At 43.9% G+C, this 20,225-nt stretch overlaps 1 protein-coding gene across 1 annotated transcript; it reads right to left on the minus strand.

Annotated features, from left to right (window-relative positions):
* Nucleotides 1-8,714: 8,714 nt before the first annotated feature.
* LOC306958287 (stromelysin-1-like) lies at nucleotides 8,715-14,919 on the minus strand (the record flags this gene model as incomplete). Its single annotated transcript, XM_079549773.1, has 10 exons — nucleotides 8,715-8,815; nucleotides 9,014-9,117; nucleotides 9,951-10,110; nucleotides 10,644-10,777; nucleotides 11,786-11,996; nucleotides 12,580-12,741; nucleotides 13,586-13,717; nucleotides 13,813-13,961; nucleotides 14,417-14,661; nucleotides 14,815-14,919. The coding sequence occupies 10 exons, from the start codon at nucleotides 14,917-14,919 to the stop codon at nucleotides 8,715-8,717; spliced, it is 1,503 nt and encodes a 500-aa protein (XP_079405899.1).
* Nucleotides 14,920-20,225: the final 5,306 nt, after the last annotated feature.

Below are 20,225 nucleotides of genomic sequence, written 5' to 3' on the forward strand. Positions count from 1 at the left end.
AAGCAGGCTCCGTAGACCAGGTTGCACAGGTTGGCGTCCAGGCAGGTCTTGGACATCTCCAGACAAGGAGACTCCACAGCCTCCCTTGGCAGGAGTTGCAGTGCCCTCTCACCCTCGCCGTGAAGACGTTCTTCTGCACGCTTGTGCAGAACTTCCTACTTTGGCCATTGTCCTGTCAGCACGCACGGCTGCAAAGAGCTTGGCCTTGTATTTTGGCCGCCGTCACCCCGTAGGTACAGACATTGATCAGGTCCCCTCCGAGTCTTCTTTTCTCAAGGCTGAACAGATCCAGGTGGCTCAGCCTTTCCTCGTAGGAGAGGTGCTCCAGGCCCTTTATCATCTTCGTGGCCCTCCGCTGGACTCTTTCCAGGAGATCGCGGCCTTTTCTTGTACCGGGGAGCCCAGAACCGGACGCCATACTCCTGGTGAGGCCTGACCAGGGCAGAGTAGAGGGAGAGGATCACCTCCCTTGACCTGCTGGCCACGCTCCTTTTAATGCCCTGTAGGATCCCACTGGCCTTCTTGGCCACCAGGGCACCCTGCTGGCTCACGGCCAGCCTGTTGTCCACCTGGAGCCCCAGGTTCCTCACCGCAGAGCTCCTCTCCAGCAGGTCGGGTCCCAGCCTGTACTGATACTTGTGGCTGTTCCTTCCGAGGTGCAAGACTCTGCGCTTGCTTTTGGAAAACCTCATCTGTTTTCTTAATCTTGCATCCCGCTGGCATACTCAGAAAATTAGTGTACTCAGAAAATCATTGTTTTCTCCCTTAGCTCGTTGCCGTTGTTTTGTTGTTAGGCCCATCTCCCTACCTTTTCACCACCTCTCTTGCCCCTTTCCTGGTTCGTGGCTTCGTTTGTCCCTCCACCCCATTAGTCACAGCACCGGGCTGGAGCCGTGACACCGCGCCAGTGCCCCAAAGTCCCGTTTGACAGCCCGCAGGCTTCTCTCAACGACTTCACGGCTGCCGGCCTGAGCTACCAGTCAGCAGCAATAAGCAGAGGGACGAAACGGACCAGGGAGTCGGAGCCGCCGTGCCGCAGGGCCTCCCTCCCTTCCCCAGCAGATCTTGCTGTGGTGCTTTGCTGCCGTTTTCCCTTTCTGGGAAGGCTCCCTTGGTGCGAGCCTCCTCTGTGAAGGTGATGCGCACGGGATCCTGGCAGAACTGGCCCGGCTGAGGATTCCCAGTGTGCTCTGGATGCTTCCCAGCCTTCTGGAGACTCACGGGACCTCCCCGTGCACTCTGGGGGACGCTGCATGACCCCACTGGGACATAGGTTCCCGCTCAACATGTGCTCTCTCCCCTGGGGCATGGCTGTCTCTGGACACTTCACAGCCACCGATGCCTCTTTTATCCCTGGCCCACCGCCCTTCCTCCTGCCTAGGAACATGCCCCCAGTCCCCGAACAGCAGCGCTGTCCTGCACCAATGCCTTTAGTGCTGCCACTGTCCCGGACGCACTGCCACCACAATGACACAGGCTGTGGAAATGATGATGTTATTTATTTCATGACTGATGGAAAATGGAGGTGATGATCTGGGGGAGGTTGGCGTCCACCCAGTGGAAGATGTTGTTGTCATCGCAGGTGCCTTCAGCGCCACCTTTGGTCACCATTTGACCCACAGGCTGCCAGATGGACAGAAGCGCCTTGTGGAAATCACTCTGTTTGCGTTCTGAAGCTGAGGCCGTTTGTTCCGTTCCCTGGAAATGACAGGGCATGAGCGCAGAGAAAGGGATGCAGGCTCGTTTTGCAGAGCATCGCCCTGCAGGGCTCTGATTCTTGCGCCGCTTTTCCAGCGTCCCAGGACAGCTCGGGGCAGCCCGTGGGGCTCACGGCACCTCCGGCAGGCCCCGTTTTGCATGGGAGTCTCGGCCGGCTGTCAGCCCTACGGCCGGGCAAGTCTCTGGGGAGAGCTGATGGACCTCTGGATGTCTGCTTTGCTTGGAAGCCCTCACAGACCAGACCGGACCTTTGCGGTTCCCTGCTCCCCACCCTCAGTCCGTTCTGTGCAGTATGAATCCCGAGCGCTTACCTGTGCCTGATGTCTTCACAAATCTCTCCAGAGCTGGTAGGCAACCCACAGCAGCCGGAACAGATAGCAGTTTCCCCATAAATCCAGAATGACGCAGATTATCAGGGCTGGCGTTATTAAGTCCTTGAAGTTGTTGAGGATGTCAGGCACGCTGAAGGCGTTTTGCTCGGTGTGCGGGGACTGCTGCTTTGGGCCCTCTGGATCAACAGACTCGCTGGCCCTGTTCGGGACCCATCTGGGGTGTGGAGAAAGGCCAATCCAGAAGGGCCAGTGGGAGGCACGGCGCTCAGCATTAACGGGCAGGCTCTTCTCAGGACGCACGACTTTTTTCTCTCCATTCTGAGGACAGGTGTTTAGTCCAATCCAGCAGAGCCAGTTGGAGGGCTGGCCCTTGGTCTCAACGGGGCTCTGCTCCTCATGAAAGACTTTGTTCTTCTTCCCGTCCTCGGTCTTGGTGGAGCAAGATGTCAGTCCAAGCCTGCAGAGCCAGTTGGAGGGCTGGCTCTTGGACTCAAACAGGCTCTGCTCCTCGGGAAGGACCTGGTCTTTCTTCCCGTCCTCGGTCTTGGTGGAGCAGGATGTTAGTCCAAACCAGCAGAGCCAGTTGGAGAGCTGGCTCTTGGACTTAACAAGACGCTGCTCCTCGAGAAGGACCTGGTCTTTCTTCCCGTCCTCGGTCTTGGTGGAGCAGGATGTTAGTCCAAACCAGCAGAACCAGTTGGAGGGCTGGCTCTTGGACTCAAACAGGCTCTGCTCCTCGGGAAGGACCTGGCCTTTCTTCCCGTCCGCAATCTTTGTGGGGCAGGTGGGTAGGCCGAACCAGCAGAGCCAGTTGGAGGGCTGGCTCTTGGACTCCATCGCACGCTGCTCCTCATGAAGGACCTGGTTTTTCTTCTGGTCCTCCATCTTTGTGGGGCAGGTGGTTAGGCCGAACCAGCAGAGCCAGTTGGAGGGCTGGGCCTTGATCTCAACCGGGCTCTGCTTCTCGTGAAAGACCTGCCTTTTGTTCCCGTCCTCCATCTGGTTGGAGCAGATGTTTCGGCAAAACCAGCAGAGCCAGTTGGAGGGCTGGCTCTTGGTGTCAGTAGGTCCGTGCTCCTGGTGAAGGACGTTCCTTTTGTTGCCATCGTCGATCTTGGTGGGGCAGGTGGTTAGACCAAGCCAGGAGAGCCAGCTGGAGGGCTGGCACTCGGTCTCTAAGGGATGCTGCTCCTCGGGATGGAGCAGCTTTTTGTCCCAGTTCCCGACCCAGCTGAGGCAGCTGGACGTGTCAGGAATTGGAGAGATGAAAGCAAGTAAGATGAGGAAGAGAGTCAGGCTGAGCTTCATCCTGCTCTCTCCCAAGGACCGCTCTCAACACACAAGTGGCTGTCACCCAGAGCAGAGCTCCAGCAGTGACCACCAGGACGGAGCGAGTGCTCCAAGTGTCTGAGCTGGGGGAGGCCGCCAGCGTGACTTGATGAAGACTGATGTCATGCCCCGCCTGTGATGTCACAATGCCTTTCCCCGGTGCGGGTGTGGCCGTGCACCCAGCTCGGGGCTGGGGACCCTACACCCCAATCCCACCTCCCTGTTCCACCTCCCCTTTTGGCAATCCGTCTGCACTCTGTAATTTTCATGAGCGCACGAGGTCATAGAATCACCGAATCATAGAGCGGCCTGGGTTGAGAAGGCCCACAGTGATCCCCTGGTTTCAATCCACCGGGCAGCCCAGAGCCACATCCCGCCTGGCCTTGAATGCCTGCAGGCATGGGGCATCCACGGCCTCCTTGGGCAACCGGTTCCAGTGTGTCAGCACGCTCTGTGTGAAAAACTTCCTCCTACTATCTAACCTAAACCTCCCCTGTCTCAGTTTGAAACCATTTCCCCTTGTCCTACTGTCCCTTGTTCCCACTGTCCACCCTCGTAAACAGACGTAAGCAGAGGTCCGGTGCTCCTCTCCCATCCTTTTGAGCCCTTCACTCCAACAGCAATGAATATTGGATTAACTTCCTTTATTTATACGTAGGAAAGAAAATAAAAGAATAAAAAGCAAGAGTACAGCTTGTGGGGCTCAGCAGGGGAGACTGGTCACCGAGGGCTGAATTCCTGCCCTGACAGCAGACACCTAATTGGAACGTTCACATCAGGGTCAAAGACCTCCTTGCTCAGTTTTGGGAGGAGATGGACATAGTCGGGGAATGATGCTGAACTGGGACAACTGAGCTGCATTTGGGCAGAGAACCACAATAGATCTTGTATCTTTTGGCATCTTTTGATAATTCTGCTCTTATTCTGCTAGGTGTGTCACACTGGGTGGGTGAGATGAGTCTATAAATTTAGTGTGATGTTCTCCCGTGCAGCTTTCACGCCCACAATATCACTTGTAGAAATAGCTTCTTGTACTTGCAAACTAACTCACTGAAGCCTTGCAACTTTTTTTCACTTCCCACAAGAGATGCAACTTCTCACCAAGTGTTCAGTGTGTGTCTGTGTGTATGGTGTCCCATGGCCCCAGCGCACAGAAGTAACTTTCTGACCTGTAAAACTTGGACAAATATTCCTCACTATTCTTTCTATCTAATGGGCGGGCTGCTAGAGGAGGTTGAGATGATCTGGAGGGGTATTGGTGAAATTTACGCAATCTTCTGTTTGGCATCCTTCTCAAATACATCCTTTTGCTATTCTGACAACATTTTCTCACTCTTCACCATTTCCCACAAAAGATCAATCACCAAATCAAACATTTTTTAATTATCTAGAATAGGTCTTATGAAGAAAAATCCACACCAATCTCCTTTGAAGGTGTCTTTTGAGGCGACTTCATCTGGAAGTAGTACAACATATGAAGAAAATCATGTATTCTGGCTTAAAGAAGTGAGTGTGAAAGTTATGTTCTCTTCCTTTTAACACTTCAAAAAGGGCAATCTTTCAAGATTGGCCCTTTTTTCCCCTCTTTCAGAGTCAGTTTTCTGCCTAGGATGGTTCTAATCTGCCTCAGCCCCTGCTGATGTTGAGCAGTGCTTACCTCCTGCCTAGCTCTGCTGCAAACCCTGTGCTGTCTCAAAAATATTACTGGTAAAGATGCATGTGAGACCAGCTTCTGCTTTATATATATATATGTATTATATATATATAATGCTGATTCACCAGCAGGACTCCTCCTGTCACGGTCAGCTTTCACACAGGTCACCCTTCCTGTCCAGTGCTGAGTCAGGGCCTCCTTACTGCATAATTCAACTTCATTTTCTCCATGATTTTAGCAGTGCTGTCTGTATGTGAGTCGAGACTTGCTTTATATGGAAAACCTGCCCAGGAAGATCTCAAATCCTAGCCACAGAGAACAGCATTAGACAGATATTTCCATATTCCCCTCTGCAACCATAACAACAATGTTGAAAATCAAACTTCCTCAAGAAGGGAAAAAGCAGTTCTGCCGTGGGAAGATCCTTGTCACAACATCTCCAAAGACTTCTGTGTGACAGAGTCTTTTCCCTTCCCCAAAAGCAACATATGGCAGCTACTGCTGGTAACACTAAACCAATCCACCAGCTGTAGACTAAGTCCGTGTGAGAGAGCTGCCTGATGTCTGGGACTGGAGCCCACTGCTTTCCTGTAGCATTTACCACTTGTTCTTTTTGTGTCAGCATGCACCGTTATTGGCTCGTTCACCTCATCCTGTTTAAGAGCCTTATAAAATTGCCACTAAAGTCATTGAGATATTTTTGCATGACTTTTGATGTGCAATAGGTTGTGTCTGGGATGACAGTTGTACAGTCAAGAATTTGAGAGATGATGTTTCTGTGCATCTCTGTTTTTACATTCCTGTTCTCAGACTCCAGAGAAAGTCCATACACTTAGAAATTCTTACTGAAATTATATTTATGAGCAAATTTTGTATGCTGGTATTAATGCCCTTAACTCTAGTAACCATTTATGAGTTATAAAGAAATCATAGCAACAAGAAAGTTCCACTTGGTCAGTAAGTGCCAACAGGCAGTTTCGGTGCTCCTGTTTCCAAAACAATCAGAGTTACTTATTATTATATCATTTTCCAGGAATTTTCTTGCTTTGCTCAATTCAATTTTTTTTTTTTGGCCAAAATTTAGGACATTGAGAAAGCAAAAATATGGATGGAAAATCCACGGTTAACACTACTGACGAGCTCCTGTGTAAGGGTAAAATTCATTCCTTGTCTTCTTCCATTTGTAGTCTTGATCAGATGAAAAACCAGAGAACTTTCTGGATTACATTTACAGCAAAGTAATTGCCATTCATTTTTCAGATGCAAGCAGTTTAAGCTAACAGCTGAGGCCAGTATTTTACTTTCAGTTAGCTGTCTTGTTGAGGTGATAACTCAGTACCAGTCTTATCTTAAAGCATTTTCTGTATGTTATATACATTATTCGTATATAATGGTAACAGTGAGTCAACACTATCCGTGCTCTGTCCCACCATTGCTGATGTGCTCTTTTTGGTTTCCCTTTCATTGTTTTCAGTACTCAGCCAACAAACAGGGCCTGAAGGCCTGATTCCTGAAGGTAACCTGGGCATGCAAGTAGGCACCTCATTAGGATATCAAAGTGTGTAGGCACTTTGAAAATGAAAGGGAGTGCACAGGAAGCATTCATGAGAGCCCTACTTCACCCTGGAGGCACCTAATGTCCTTGGACAGAAGTTTCTTCTGTACAGGCTGTGTACACAGCACGAATGTTTGAGGAAGGTAATGAGAGACATCGAGGCAGCATCAGCTGCACTGTGTCTCTGCCCTCCCTGGGCTCCTGCCAGGTGAGCTCACCCACTTGTCAGCTCATGACTTCACTCTGGTGCACCGCAGCCTTTGTGGGGATGCTGAGCCAGTCAGTCCCTAATAGGCTTTTAAAGCAGGCTGAGATTAACAGCTCAGTTTCTCCCCTGGCATAGTTTATTGTCCTGTGCAGCACTGCTCACTTAGCATTACGCATTGCTCACGCAGGGAGCAGAACATGGCAGATGAGAGATTTTGAGCAGCAACAACTGGAAGAATGTCCTCATCAGCCATTCCCGTCCACTCCTGCTGCCTTTGCCAGTGCTGTGAGAGGAAAAGGAGCAGAAAAGGAGCAGTTCAGAAGAGTCGACTTCCTCACACAATCACGCAATCAGATCAGTGTTAGAGGAGATGAGATCAAATCCCTTCAAGAGGAAGATGAATATCAGCCAAGCTTTCTTACAATCAAACAGATATTCTAGCCACTGAGATATCACTGAACAGCAATGTGTGTATATTATGATATGCTCAGTTATATAATGAGGCCTTTAGCATGGCTCCACTACTGTGCTGAGGCCTATTGTATCTCAGGGATGTCTTTCTTCAGCAAGCTGGATTTTCACAGTCTCACTCAGTGATGCAGAGGAATCAGGCTGACCTGATGGCTCTTTACACAGAGCGGATTCAGGACACGAGGGGAAAAATGGCATAATAGCACTGGTTTCTTGCTGGCTGATTGAATTGCCCAGTACCTTACTAGTTTGGACTGGCAGAGGGAGGGTTATGACTCTTGCATTAACTCTGAGAATTAAGGAAATTTGCAGTCTGACTTGACTGTTTCACTTGTACGTACACTGCAAATTGATCACAGTACGTGTTCATGGGTGTCAGTGTATTTGCCAAGGGAATGCATGTCGTGACATGATGGACTGCATAGTGCAGGAGACTACGAGGAGGTTCATGCTGCAGCCCAAACAAGAGGAGGAAGTGCGTGTGCTTTTGTTTGTGCCTTACTGCTCTTCCTCCAGAGAAGTCATCTGCAGCGGTTACATGGAAACCCTGTTTTTTGTCTTATAACTTCGACTTTTTTGCTATGGGAAGTGGTTATTGCAGTGGTTCCTGTCCATCCTGGGAGCATTGCACATGGTCACAACTCAGCAGGAATAATCCCCTTGCTCCCTAGTGATTACCCCCTGACAATACTACCATCGCTTCTCATCCTGTCTGCAGGCTGTCTCTATCCCCAAACATGTTACCCAGCTCTTCTCTCCAGTTACTTTAATCCTGCCATACCAACCTCCCAATTCTGCCCACCCCAATGAGGCGCAAAAGCATGTGTCCTCTTAACTCATTGTCATGTTCCCCTTCCACCAGTAGGGATCCATCTCCATTCCTGCCCTCACCTCTTTTCCTTCATGCTGTGAGATCAAGGTAGGTGAGGACATAGGTACCGGAATCCTTACCAATGCTGCTGCTTGGATTCTCCTTCTGTAGGATCTGTTTCTACTTCTGTCCCCCACGACTTTCCTGAGTGCATTCCTTTCCCCTGTCTGTCCCTCAGATCATTTCTCATGCCTCAAAACAGCCCAGCAGCTTCAGATTCTATTTAACTTCCCTGCTACAGACACTGAGCACTTCTGAAAATGGCAGTGGGGTCCTGGCTCTGTTCAGGTTTGTGTGCATTGTCACCAGAGAAATGAACCAGAACACACAAGCGCTACTATTCTCCAGCAAAATACTTTTATTACTCAAAACTAGTTAGATTAATAAATACTTGGAAAAATAAATTAAAACTGTACATTAAGTTTTACATTATTAAAATTTTAAATTAGATTCTTCAAAGACCGTAATTGCAGTCTCAAATGCACAGTAACAACTGAGTGATATTGGTTATAGCCAAGGAACATGAGAAAAACATTTCTGGAGCAAATGCAAACTTGCATTATTGTTTGAGATTTCTAGCAATCAAACCAGCTGTTGCTCTTCATTTTACGGACAAGTTTCTTGTTCTTGATGTCAACCTCATACTGGTTGGATCCATGGAAAAAGTAGAAATGTCCTGGAATTAGAAGGACAAAGTAATAGCAAATTAGTATTTAATTTTTGTTTACTTACTGATCTGTAATTTCTATTTTCCTGGATGATTAAAAAAAATGTTTCATATCCATATATATTTGAAACATACATATATATACTTTTTGTTGTTTGCATCAGTTGATGGTCTATTCTGTTTTTACTTCCATTTTTATTTACTTACCATTTTTCTGAAGGGCAGCATCAACAGTGTGACCAATCCCTTGGAAGTCAGCTGCTATTTTTCTTGGATATCCTCTTTCCATTGATTGGGTATTTTCATCAAAACTGCATAAAGAAATTAATGAAAAGAAGAAAGTGTAATATTTAATGGTAAAAACAGGTGAATATTTTACTAAATAAGCCTACTCTTATGAAGAATTAATCAAACATATTTGTATAGAGAACTCACTGAACTGTATAAATCCTGTATAAAATTCATATCTTTACTGTCGTGAGCAAGGCTGTTTTCAGAGTATCAGACTAAACAGTTCAACTCTACTCCCCGAGTTTGACAACAAGGCAGGTAAGTGTTCGTACTGAGTAATAAGCTTAACTCTTTATTCATTTGATTAATTCACTTCGACAGTATCTGACTAAAGAACTGACTTCATGACTGGATGTAAATTTTGGTGTAAGGGTAAATATTACTGCTTCACTGAACTGTTTCTTTAAAAATTCAATATTTTGATCTCCTTTCATAGCTTTCTTGATAGGTCCTTTGCTTACAAATTTCAGAGAGTGCATCCTTACAAGATCCTGAGTGAAAGAAATGATGTCAAAGCCTACTCACGTTGGCTTGTTGTACTAAATTTTGTACTAATTGCATGTAAATAAAACTGTACATTAATTAATTTCATGTAATAATGCTTTTTAACAGATAAATAGTGCTATTGCTTGTGTTTCTTAATCACAGACTGACAACAGCAAATTGATGTCTACTTTATCTTTGCAAACTTTTTGCTATAATATATATGAATAATTGCCTTTGATTTTGGCATTCTATTGGCTAAAAAGAATGACAAGAGGCCACAGATTTACTATACAAGTTCTTATGTAGTTTGATTGTTAAAAAACAGCTGTCTCAATTATCTGCTGCACAAGATAGGAATTAGCCTTACCTCCAGTACTTCTTGCCTACAAAGATATAGGTTTTCTTGGTATTTTGATCATGAACAGCAGCATCTATTTTCCTAACACTTCTGGGAAAGCCCAGGTTCTGAATAGGCTTGGGGAAACCTGGCTCTATTCTGTAGCCACTGACAGCCCAGTACTGGTTGTCTGTCAAGAAAAACAGAAAATATTAGTAGGAATCCCTGAAGAGGCTGAACTTTTCATCAGAGCCCCAGAACATCCCATCAAAGTTTTCTGAGTAGTGAAGTAACACACATATCTAGATGAGAAGATGTCCTTTTAGAACAAACACAACTTTGAATTATTCAGATACTGAATGTTGCATTTTTCATTTTTAACACTCATTATGATATTATAACACTCAGTGGCTAAAGTTCAGCATGTTTTTTAGGTGTATTGGGCACCTTTAAAAATATATTTAAATAGCAATGCAGGTAATGAGTTTTGTCTCAGTTCTGATCTCTCTCAGTAGCAACAGTAATATCACATTGTAAAGGGCTGCTGGGATGACATTAATAACATTTAGAAAGTGAAAATGGGTTTAAATATTAAGAATATATGTTGTTATTATTGTATTACTTCCATTATTATCTTATAACATACACAAACATACAGGCTACTAGTACTACAACAACTTTATTAATTCATAAAAAGAACAGAAGGAAATGTAAGAGAAATACCTTTAAAAAAGATCACTCGATCCTTCTTGTCAATCTCATAAGCAGCGTCAAAGCCAGCTGCCAGTGATGGCCAGAATGTGGAGACGGTGTCGTGCTCGATTTGTGAGAAGTAGGGACTTTTGCGCCAGACGTAGCTGATAGAAACAAGATCAGCAGTGTTTCACTGTCCGTATTTCACTATGAGATCAGTGGCACAGAATTATATTTAACATGCTACTGTCTGGATGCTGAAGCCAGTTCTCACTACTGGGCAATGCCATCACCCCTTCTGGGATGGAATGCTTCACTTAGCCCTGCTCTCTCAGACATTTCCCCTTCACTACTGGTTACTCTGGTATCACAGAATGGTTAAGTCAAGGAATCTCTGGAAGTGATCTTGTACAACATCTTTGCTCAAACAGTGCCACTTAGAGCTGCTTGCACTACAGACTACTTCACCAAGACTCCAATGGCTCAGCCATCAACACATGATGCCTGTAGTAATGCTGATGACTACAGCTTTGTCTTCACCATTGTACCACATGGGCTGGCAAGGAATTCTCCCTTCCTCTCCTTCCCTAGAATGTTTTTAAGCTACAATTCTTCATCACATGCTTTAGAAGATGAATCAGACCAACTTCATCAAAGGAAGTTTATTCAATTAAAACACAGTCACCAACTCAAGAAATGAATGAAAACCTAGGTCTGACATGCTGTCCCCTTTCTCTAGAGTGGAAGCACACTGCCAACCCCTGTTACAGTGCTCAGTGTCAGAACATACAGAAACAGCAGGGCCATCTGCTGCCAAAAGACACCAGTAGCAATTCCCACAGCTCCATGACCCACACCTGGACTGGTGTGCTGAGGAAAGTGCAGTATATGAACTAGCTGCAGGCTGAGGAGTGATGCTGAGATTATTCAGCCTTGCACAACTGTAACAGTGATGATGGATGATGGCTTGCCACAGTTTACTCACCTGTCAGTAAACCGTGTTACTCACCCAACTCTTGCTGGACTAGTAAAAATTTGCAAAGCTGTCTTAATACTTCCAGAAAGAAATATTTTCCCTCGTAATCAAAGGAAGATAAATTCCTTGAAATAGCATTATGTTCTACCTTTGTGAGCCTCAAGAAGCAGGTGCTGGTAGAAATGAAATCACTTACCTGCCTTTGAAGAACAGAATTTCCCCACGGAGAGTAGTGATAGCATCAAAAGTCAAATGAGGGTCACAGTCCTCTGGTCTTTGTGTAGGTGCCATTTCTGTTGGTTTTTCCCGGGGTGACATTTGAGTTGGTTCTTCCGTAGGTGGCATTTCAGTTGGTTCTTGTGGGAGAAATGCTTTTGTTGGAAATGCAGGAGATTCCCTTGGGGGTCCTTTGGGAAACAGATAAGTGTGAAATTGGATGGTGGAATAGAGTTTTGCATTGCAAAGCTTCAGAGTGTACCCTACTGAGCATAATGCACAGGTGAGTTTATAACTCAGCTAGTAAGCTAATGCCAGTGGAAATCGGGCAATTTAAGTTGGCTGTCTGTGTCTATTAGTCTCTTGCATGGCTTTACTTTGACAAGTTATTGCTAGCTCAAACTGCATTTGCTCAGGGATTAATGTAGAGCAAAACCAATTTTCAAATAGCAGTCGTGCAAATGAACATCCTTTTATGGATGGTAAGAGAATTAATATTACTGTTACAGGCTGTAACTTCTTCCTCTGGTAGCTTTAAGGAAAGCTTAAACATTTCGTTTTACTGGCATGGACACAGCCCACAGATTTCATGTTGCAAATATTGTCTTATAGCCACAAAGAGACTGAGAGATTTGCACAAAATGTAATCAGGAAATTAAATCTCAATATCCTTCCTGAAGTAGAAATAAGTACTTTTTAGCTTGTACTTTAGTTGAGTAAAATTTATTGTAAATTCTTTTCCATTGGCTAACAAAAATCATGCTTCTTGCTTACCATAGAGGGCCTGAATGCCATTGATATCATCCTGATGAAGCCTGTAGTTTCTTGTATCCTTGGCCATATATATGGGATACATCAAAGCACCAAAGACATTGGAATGAGCAAGACCCAGTGAGTGGCCCAACTCATGAGCAGCAACAAGGAATAAATTGTACCCTAAAACACAGCACAGAGAACAAACACTAAACAAAATTTCTTCTTGACAGTGGGATGCACATTTTAACTTCTCATTATATATTATTCGTGTGTTAATAAAAGAGGAAATTTTAATTGTCCCAGTTAAGAGGTTCTCTAAAATCTTGGAAAAGAAATGAGTTTCCAATTATAAATGTTTGTTGCTCACAGGGGAGCCAGTTGGGGAACTTTGCTTGCTCATGCTGCAGAAATTTTCCTGCCAACAAAGAATCAAGGATTCTTTAATGTTAACAAAGACTGAAAATCAGATGAGAATGTTTTAATAATCTGGTTGTATTTTAGGCATCGCAAGTGGCATGGAATTCAGTTGGTGACTACTGCAGGAGGGCTGATAGCATGTGAGCTCTGATATCACACCTGAACGTTGCTGGACACCAGAAAATCTCACAATTATGCTTACCAACAAATTCATGGCCCTTTTATTTCTTTGCAGAATTTAAAAGTTTAAATAATTTTATTAAAAAAAAAAAAAAAGAGAGAGAGAGAGCTCACTATTAAAAATTTTAAGGTCATTTCTGATGGCCAAAATTCCCTGCTTTACAATGTCATGTTTACCCAATTGCTATTTCATGTTAATCTCATTTTCTTCACTGGAGCTGCAGTTACAGTGTATGAATTAACTCCTGAGAACTATCATGTCTGCAGCACAGATCAGAATATGCACAATCATTTTACTAAGTTACTCTGACATTTTACATCTCAGCAAATGCGGGAATTTTTGCCATAGCACCTTTTACTTCTCAGTGTTTTCAAGACCAACACTATCTAATAAAAAACAATCAATGCAATTTTTAAGGCAACTTGCCACTATAGGTGGTAAACTTGGTCCAGTTTTCATCTTCATCAAAATGGGCATCTCCTCCTATCCCTCTGTTGGGGGGGTAGGCATGAGCCAGCGTTCCTCCTGGACCGTCAAAGGAATAGAAGTCACCATGAACTAAAATAAAGAAGTAAAAACAAGTGAAACTTTCCATCAGCTCGGCAAGAAAAACTGACAATTAATTATCATTCCCCAGCAAGGGGGTCCCTTACATCCAGAAGCAAAGGAGATCATTATATCTGCATCACCGCTGTATAGCCTGGTGAACCTCAAAGGGGTGACGCTGCTCCAGAGCTGGAATGCTTTTGCAATTGCTTCGTCCACATCAGCTTGCAGCATGTCAGGAGTGTAGTTCAAAATCCTGTAAAACAAGACAGAAGGAATTAAAAGCAACCAGAACTATGTCTAGGGCACATAGTACTGAGGTCAAATATTTTAAGCACTGATTGTTATTATTTATATGTTGGGTTGTTTATTTTCCAGTTATCTGCTTATTTAATAGGAGAAGATTTCAAAGTTTTCTCTCAGACCTTTCAGAAATCCCAACAGTTACTCTCAGTTGTATACCTCCACTAATTAAATTATTTAGTATGCTCTCAGTAAACCAGTGTAGGCTCCTATTCTGGTCTCTTTTATTAGTATTTGGAAGTCTAATGCAAAACACAAAAATGCTCCCCACGTTCTTGGCCCTGCCATCCTGAAAGAGGTTCTTGCAAGAATGCGGGAGTACTTAAGTAGTAAAGAATCTGCTGGCATTACATCTGCCTGGCAGACACAAAACTGATGTGCGGGGAAAAGTGCTTTAACGTATGTTACCGATACGTCACATCTTCCTTCTTCCATCTGGGGTTCTGTGGGAAGGTGCTGTATGAGCGGACATCTGGTATTCCGCATCTGGGCTGCTTCATCATGTCCATCGTCTTACGGTTCAGCTCCCCGGTCACCTCCAGCCCAAAGAACGACTGCATTTCTCGGATTTTGTCAGCCATGTGAGCGTGATTTGTTGATCTAAATAAAGATCTTTTATCTTCTTTAAAATCATAAAAGTTTTCCAGATATTTCTGTTGGGAAGGAAATACAACAGTTTAGAGCATAAATATTTCTTTTCAAAGGCAAAGAGTTGTTAGTGAAATATTCTGCATCACTAACACAGCATCATTATATTCATTTTTTTCTTAGTAAATTGTTTTCTACATTTTGTCTATAGAATTTACCTGAGCAAATTGCATATCTTCATTTTCAGTTTCTGGAGCCACTGGAAAAGCATAAGAGCATGAAACACACAGTAAGCCCAGGAAAGCAAGCATCTTCCTTTCCATCTCTGCCTCTCTGTCCTTGGACAGAGCCCTCTCAAGAAGACCTCTCAACCACTTCTTCTGTCCAAGGCTCACTGGTGCTTCTCTATTTATATCATTTGCTTGCTTGCTAAAGTCAACAGCTGCATGACTCAGTTAATAACATCCTCTGATTTACCACAGAAACACAGAAAACAAATTTCATTTTGGAAGCAGGCTAACACATGACCGTTTACCTTCCCTGAAAACCCATGATTTTGCAATCATATTACCGGACAGTATTCTTCTTTCCCATTCATTCCTAAGCTGGACCAGTATTTTAAGCCTGCAAGTATCTATCTCTATAACTGATCACCTGGATAAAAGTTACCTCGTTTTTCAGAGGTGCTGAAGGGACCTGGTCTTTGTGAGGGACACCAGTCTATGATTCCTTGGGGCACCTGACAGGAAACCTACAGAAAACAGCCTTCACCTTTCTCAGTGTGGGACCTGTGCAGTACCTGAGCATCTCAGGAATGAACCCCTTCCTTTAGCCTGATAATTATAGTGATATAGTTGATAATACAAATGATCCATTTATTTTCACCTCTTGAGCAGCCCTAGCACCCCAGCACAGTAGCAGAATCATCACCTGTGCTGCTGCCTGGCCCATGGAATCACAATTTTACGGCTGCCTTCTTTTTCTCCCGTATTCACCCCTGTAAACCCACACATCACAATGTAAAGGTCTCAGTAAAGCAGCCCAGATCATATCTGGGTTCATGCAGAACATCAGCCAAGGGTATTCTCACACCACAGAAGAAACGGTGGAAATTGCCCTAGAGACTACTTGGGGGTATGGAGTCTTCAAAAAAAAAAAAAAAGAAAAAGAAAAAGAAAAAGAAAAAAATGTAATGCATCTCCAAAATTAAATGGAAGGTGACAATGATTTTAATTATAGATTTCAAGTTCTCAGATTTGCTGGAAGTTCTACTTTTTTTTTCTCAATTCTTTTTCTGGATGTGGTGCATTACACTTTATACAGATGCTGCAGAACAGCCATCACACAGCGACTTCTTTCTCACTGTCTTTTGAAGCAAAAGTCCCGTGTGTTGACTTAGTGCCTAAATGTAAGTTCAAAAGGAGAAAACTGACCTAAAAATAATCTGCTTGGTTTTGATCATGAGAAAAAGAAGGTTAAAAAAGCCCACTTTTCCAGCAAAAGCAAACTTATTGGAAGCTTCAAAAACCAACCGTGGCACCGCAGCAGCTGAGCTCTGCAGTCTGCAAGGTGGCCCAGGGAGAGGGCATGGCCTCCTTCCAAAGGCAACTGGAGCTGAACTGATGGGCTGGAGAAGGCTGCACTGCATGCCTGACCCAGGTCAAAGCCCTGAACTGCTGAGCCAAGGCACCGATGTTTGTGTCTGAGGCTGTAGTGGGATGAGGGCGGCTCTGCCAAGAGCCCACTGCTGTTGTAAAGGTGTGCTCCTGCTCCTCCCATCCTGGCCAGCATTTCTGCTCTTTCCCCATGCCCTCTAATATCAAGTGAACCCTTGGGGCAACTGGTTCAAAGGGCTGAAGCCACAGAAAAGTACCCCACAAAAATGAATTGTATTTGTTTTCTTTTGGTTCCCTATGGCATGAGCAGAGCACCAGTACAAAGGAGGGGTGGGACAGCACAGATGGGAATGGGGAGGCAGGGAGTCAGCCAGGCATGAAGATGGGATGCTGGACCTTCTCCTATTGGCAGCAACAAGGTAAACATTTGTCTCAGTTTGTTGTGGGACAGCACCCCAAACTGCATTTGTAGCGTGCAGTGTTTGTATTTCTGAAAAGAAATTCAGATGTGAAGCATGAACATTGTAAATGCAATGTTTGTATCTCTTTGCACCTAGCAGCAGCAGTTAGCATATGGAAGTTATCCTCTTTGATTTCAGCTACGCATTTTGTCAACATTCTGTTTGCTGCACCCAAGAGATCTGGAATGAAGCACTTAGATGCAGCAAACTCAAACTCAAACCTTTTAGCAAGCCCTCTGTAATATTTAGCAAACTATTTTTTCTTGCTGACTTTTGCAGGGCTGCTGATGGGTAGGTTTGCTACAGCTCCTCTGTAGCTGTTGTGCTGTTTCCATGCTTGAGCTGACATTTTTGGAGTGGCATTTGAGCGCCGGGGAAGGGCTGGCTGTTGCCTTCTCAGTGCATTTGGCAGCACAAGTGGGGAAAATTCACAGTGAGGCATCCTGCATGACTGAGGCGTGTGAGCAAGCCTTTGCTTTTCCCCTGCATGCAGATCCAGGAAAGGACCTGCCTTCTTTGTGCTGGCCCCAGAGACCTTTGTAGCTTTAGGGTTCAAATGAAGGAGAGCTCTTAGGTACCACAGAATGTGAGTAGGAACTGTTTTCTGGCTTTAATCAAAAGCTTAGTATGCTTGACAATCACATGGCCATTGGACATGGTGGAGATACATCAACAAAGGCACATCTGTGACTTACGTGGGGTGATCTGAAGAAATGACCTCCAACAGGGCTTTCTGCCCTGCATGGGTTCTTGAGATCCCAGAATCTCTTTACTCTTGACAAGGCTGAGCAAGTCAGTGCCTTTTTCATGTGCTGGCCCTACAGTAAAACCCAATGAGACACGGATCTTGCTCTCTGCCCTCAGAGGCAGCTTCCTTTGGTGAGCTTGGAGGTGGCTGTTGCCCACTGACTGCCCTGGAGATCACACAGTGGTGATGCTTACACAGCAGCAAAGCAGCCAGGATGAATTCGGGAACACTGCTCATTTCTTCCCTCACCCCATCTGCTCTCAGACTCATACATCCCCTATCACCAGTGCGTGCCTTAATCATTGCATTAAGGGACTTGTGTGGGTACTTTCCCAGGAAGACCACTGCAGTGGGACTGAGCATTTGCCGCCACAGAACTGCTTGTTCTCTGACAGCATAATTCACATCATCTTATGAGGGCTAGCCCAAGTGCCAGGATTTTAGTAGATCTGTCAAAATTTTAGCTGGGAATTTTGCCACTTCTTATTTTTATGTGGTTGAAATTCCACTCAGAGGTGTCATGCCAGTTTTGTTTGGCAGTTTTTACTTGTGGAAAGAAGTGGAAGTACACTTAAAGAACTCACACACACAGTTGCCATTAACTGTATAAACAACGGCCCATTAAATCAAAGGAAGCTTGAAGAAACTAGACATATATACACTATGATTTCACCCCTTACATTTATTGAAGGAACTGTAGATATCTTCTCTCCCACCTCTTCCTCCCTCATACTGCTTCTAAACTCTCCCCAGCTAGTGCCAAAAAAGCAGGATAGACTACGAAGATCTTGGATGTATTCAGGCATGAAAGAAGGATTTTCACTGCATCCTTCAGGATGCTGCTTTTTTTTTCCACGTGAAGAGATCTGCAAGATAAATCCACAGGAGAGGCTCTGAGTTTTGAGAAGCAATAACTTAGCAAGGAATGACAAAAACCCTTTGTATCATTATATAAGCCACAGTGTTAGCTAGGTAACAACTGGAAAAAAGCAAGGAAGTGATTGGGGTAGGTACACAAACAGAAAATTTAACAGAGCCTCGCATGTTCATTTAGATATTCCCAAAGAGTAATTGCTTGTGTTGTAAATGAGGTTCAGTAAATAGTTTTACAGAAATTGAATATATTCTGAATAACTCAAGGACATTGTGCTCTACCTTCTGGGTTTTCTAACTTACTCATTGGGTTTGTGTTATTTTACTTCTTAAAATAGTTTGGGGAATTACGTTTTAGAAATGACTGGGGTTTCTGCCTTTGCCATGTGGAAACAAAAGAAATAGGTTTGCTATTAAAAGTCAGTGAAATCAAAGAACATTGACTGAAAAATGAAATACTTTATCTCTGGATGACAGTATTTTGAGACTACTGAAAATAAGCCTGAAGTAAGTATTGAGTTGAATAGCATAGTTTTGTCTGGTATTTGTTTATCTCCTATACTTCTGTTCATTAGCTGAGATTTTTCATCCTAGTTTTATTACATCCAACATTTTTTCAGCTAGGCATTTTGTCCAGATTTCATTGGAAACTGAGAGACAGCACATAGAGATAATTTTTATTATTTTAATTAACTGATTTTAATTAACTGATTTTAATTAACTAGGAATTCAGATATATTTTTTGTATTGGTATTCTGTCCTTAAGTATCATGTACAATAACAAAACTGAAATCATTTACGCATTTCTATTTAACTGATTTATATAAACAAGTGTCATAAGCTGCATGTCATTTCCTCTCACTGAATTCTGGCTTATTTTTTCATGAAGATATTCACAAACTGGTTGGGATTCATTGATGTTATGTCACCAGTCATTAAACAAGAAGTCCAGAATGCCACATAATTTTGAGGTTTGCAGTAAAGAAATTGGAATAAAAATTTTGAAATTTGGCACCTTATACGTGACCTCTCATTTCATAAGTGGCAATTTACTAGGGCTATAGTCTGAAGTTAGATGTGGCCTTGAGCAATGGGTGAGGCAGGAAGCACTGTGATTGTGAGACACAATTAATTCACTGTTTCCTCTTCGCCATGCTGGCTGCTAATAGCTTCAGACTGTGCCAGTGTCCCAGCACAGCAAGCCTTAGAAGAAACTGAAATGTGTTCATGATCATTTACCTTCTTGCTGAAAAGGTTGGTAAATGCACCCCTTTCCTCTCCCACAACACTCACTTTCATGGATAAGGAACCAGCTTGTTTGATTCTTATTCCATTATTAAGTCTATCAGCAAGCTACCACATCTTTAGGGGGGCAGTTAAGGTGATGATCATTTAGCCCCTAGAAAGTATACTAAAGCTTCTTGTTTTTTTAGGACAGAAGACAAATCCATATTGTATGGTTGATCATCATATCTCTTAACAACAGCTAAAGTATTTGACTTGTTCAATTAGATGATTTGATAAATCATGTCATTAATATTATTCTGTTATTTCATCCACTGTAATGAATATCGGTATTACAATGGAGTGATTAAGAAGAGGTAGAGAAGAAGAGGGAGAGGTGAACAGCATGGTCCTTCAAAGAGTCTCTAAGTTCTGAAATTCTTTTTTGTGCTGACTGGAAAAAGCGTACAGCTTTGGTAATTTGACTTTGATATTCAGCCAAGATAGTATACCACACTGAAGCTCAAGGCACCTCTTTTAGAAGCCTGAGCTTTCTGATTCTTTTGGATATGAGCAGGGAGAGCAGGGATGTACTCTGGGAAGCTGCTTGTCATTCTGATGTAATTGTTGTATGTAATTGTTACCATTTGAAAATTTAGGCAATCAGCGGTAGGCAGTCTTGGTCTTCATTTCATGTTACATGCTAT

Source organism: Tetrao urogallus, assembly GCF_951394365.1.
Source record: "Tetrao urogallus genome assembly, chromosome: 1".
Lineage (NCBI taxonomy): Eukaryota > Metazoa > Chordata > Aves > Galliformes > Phasianidae > Tetrao > Tetrao urogallus.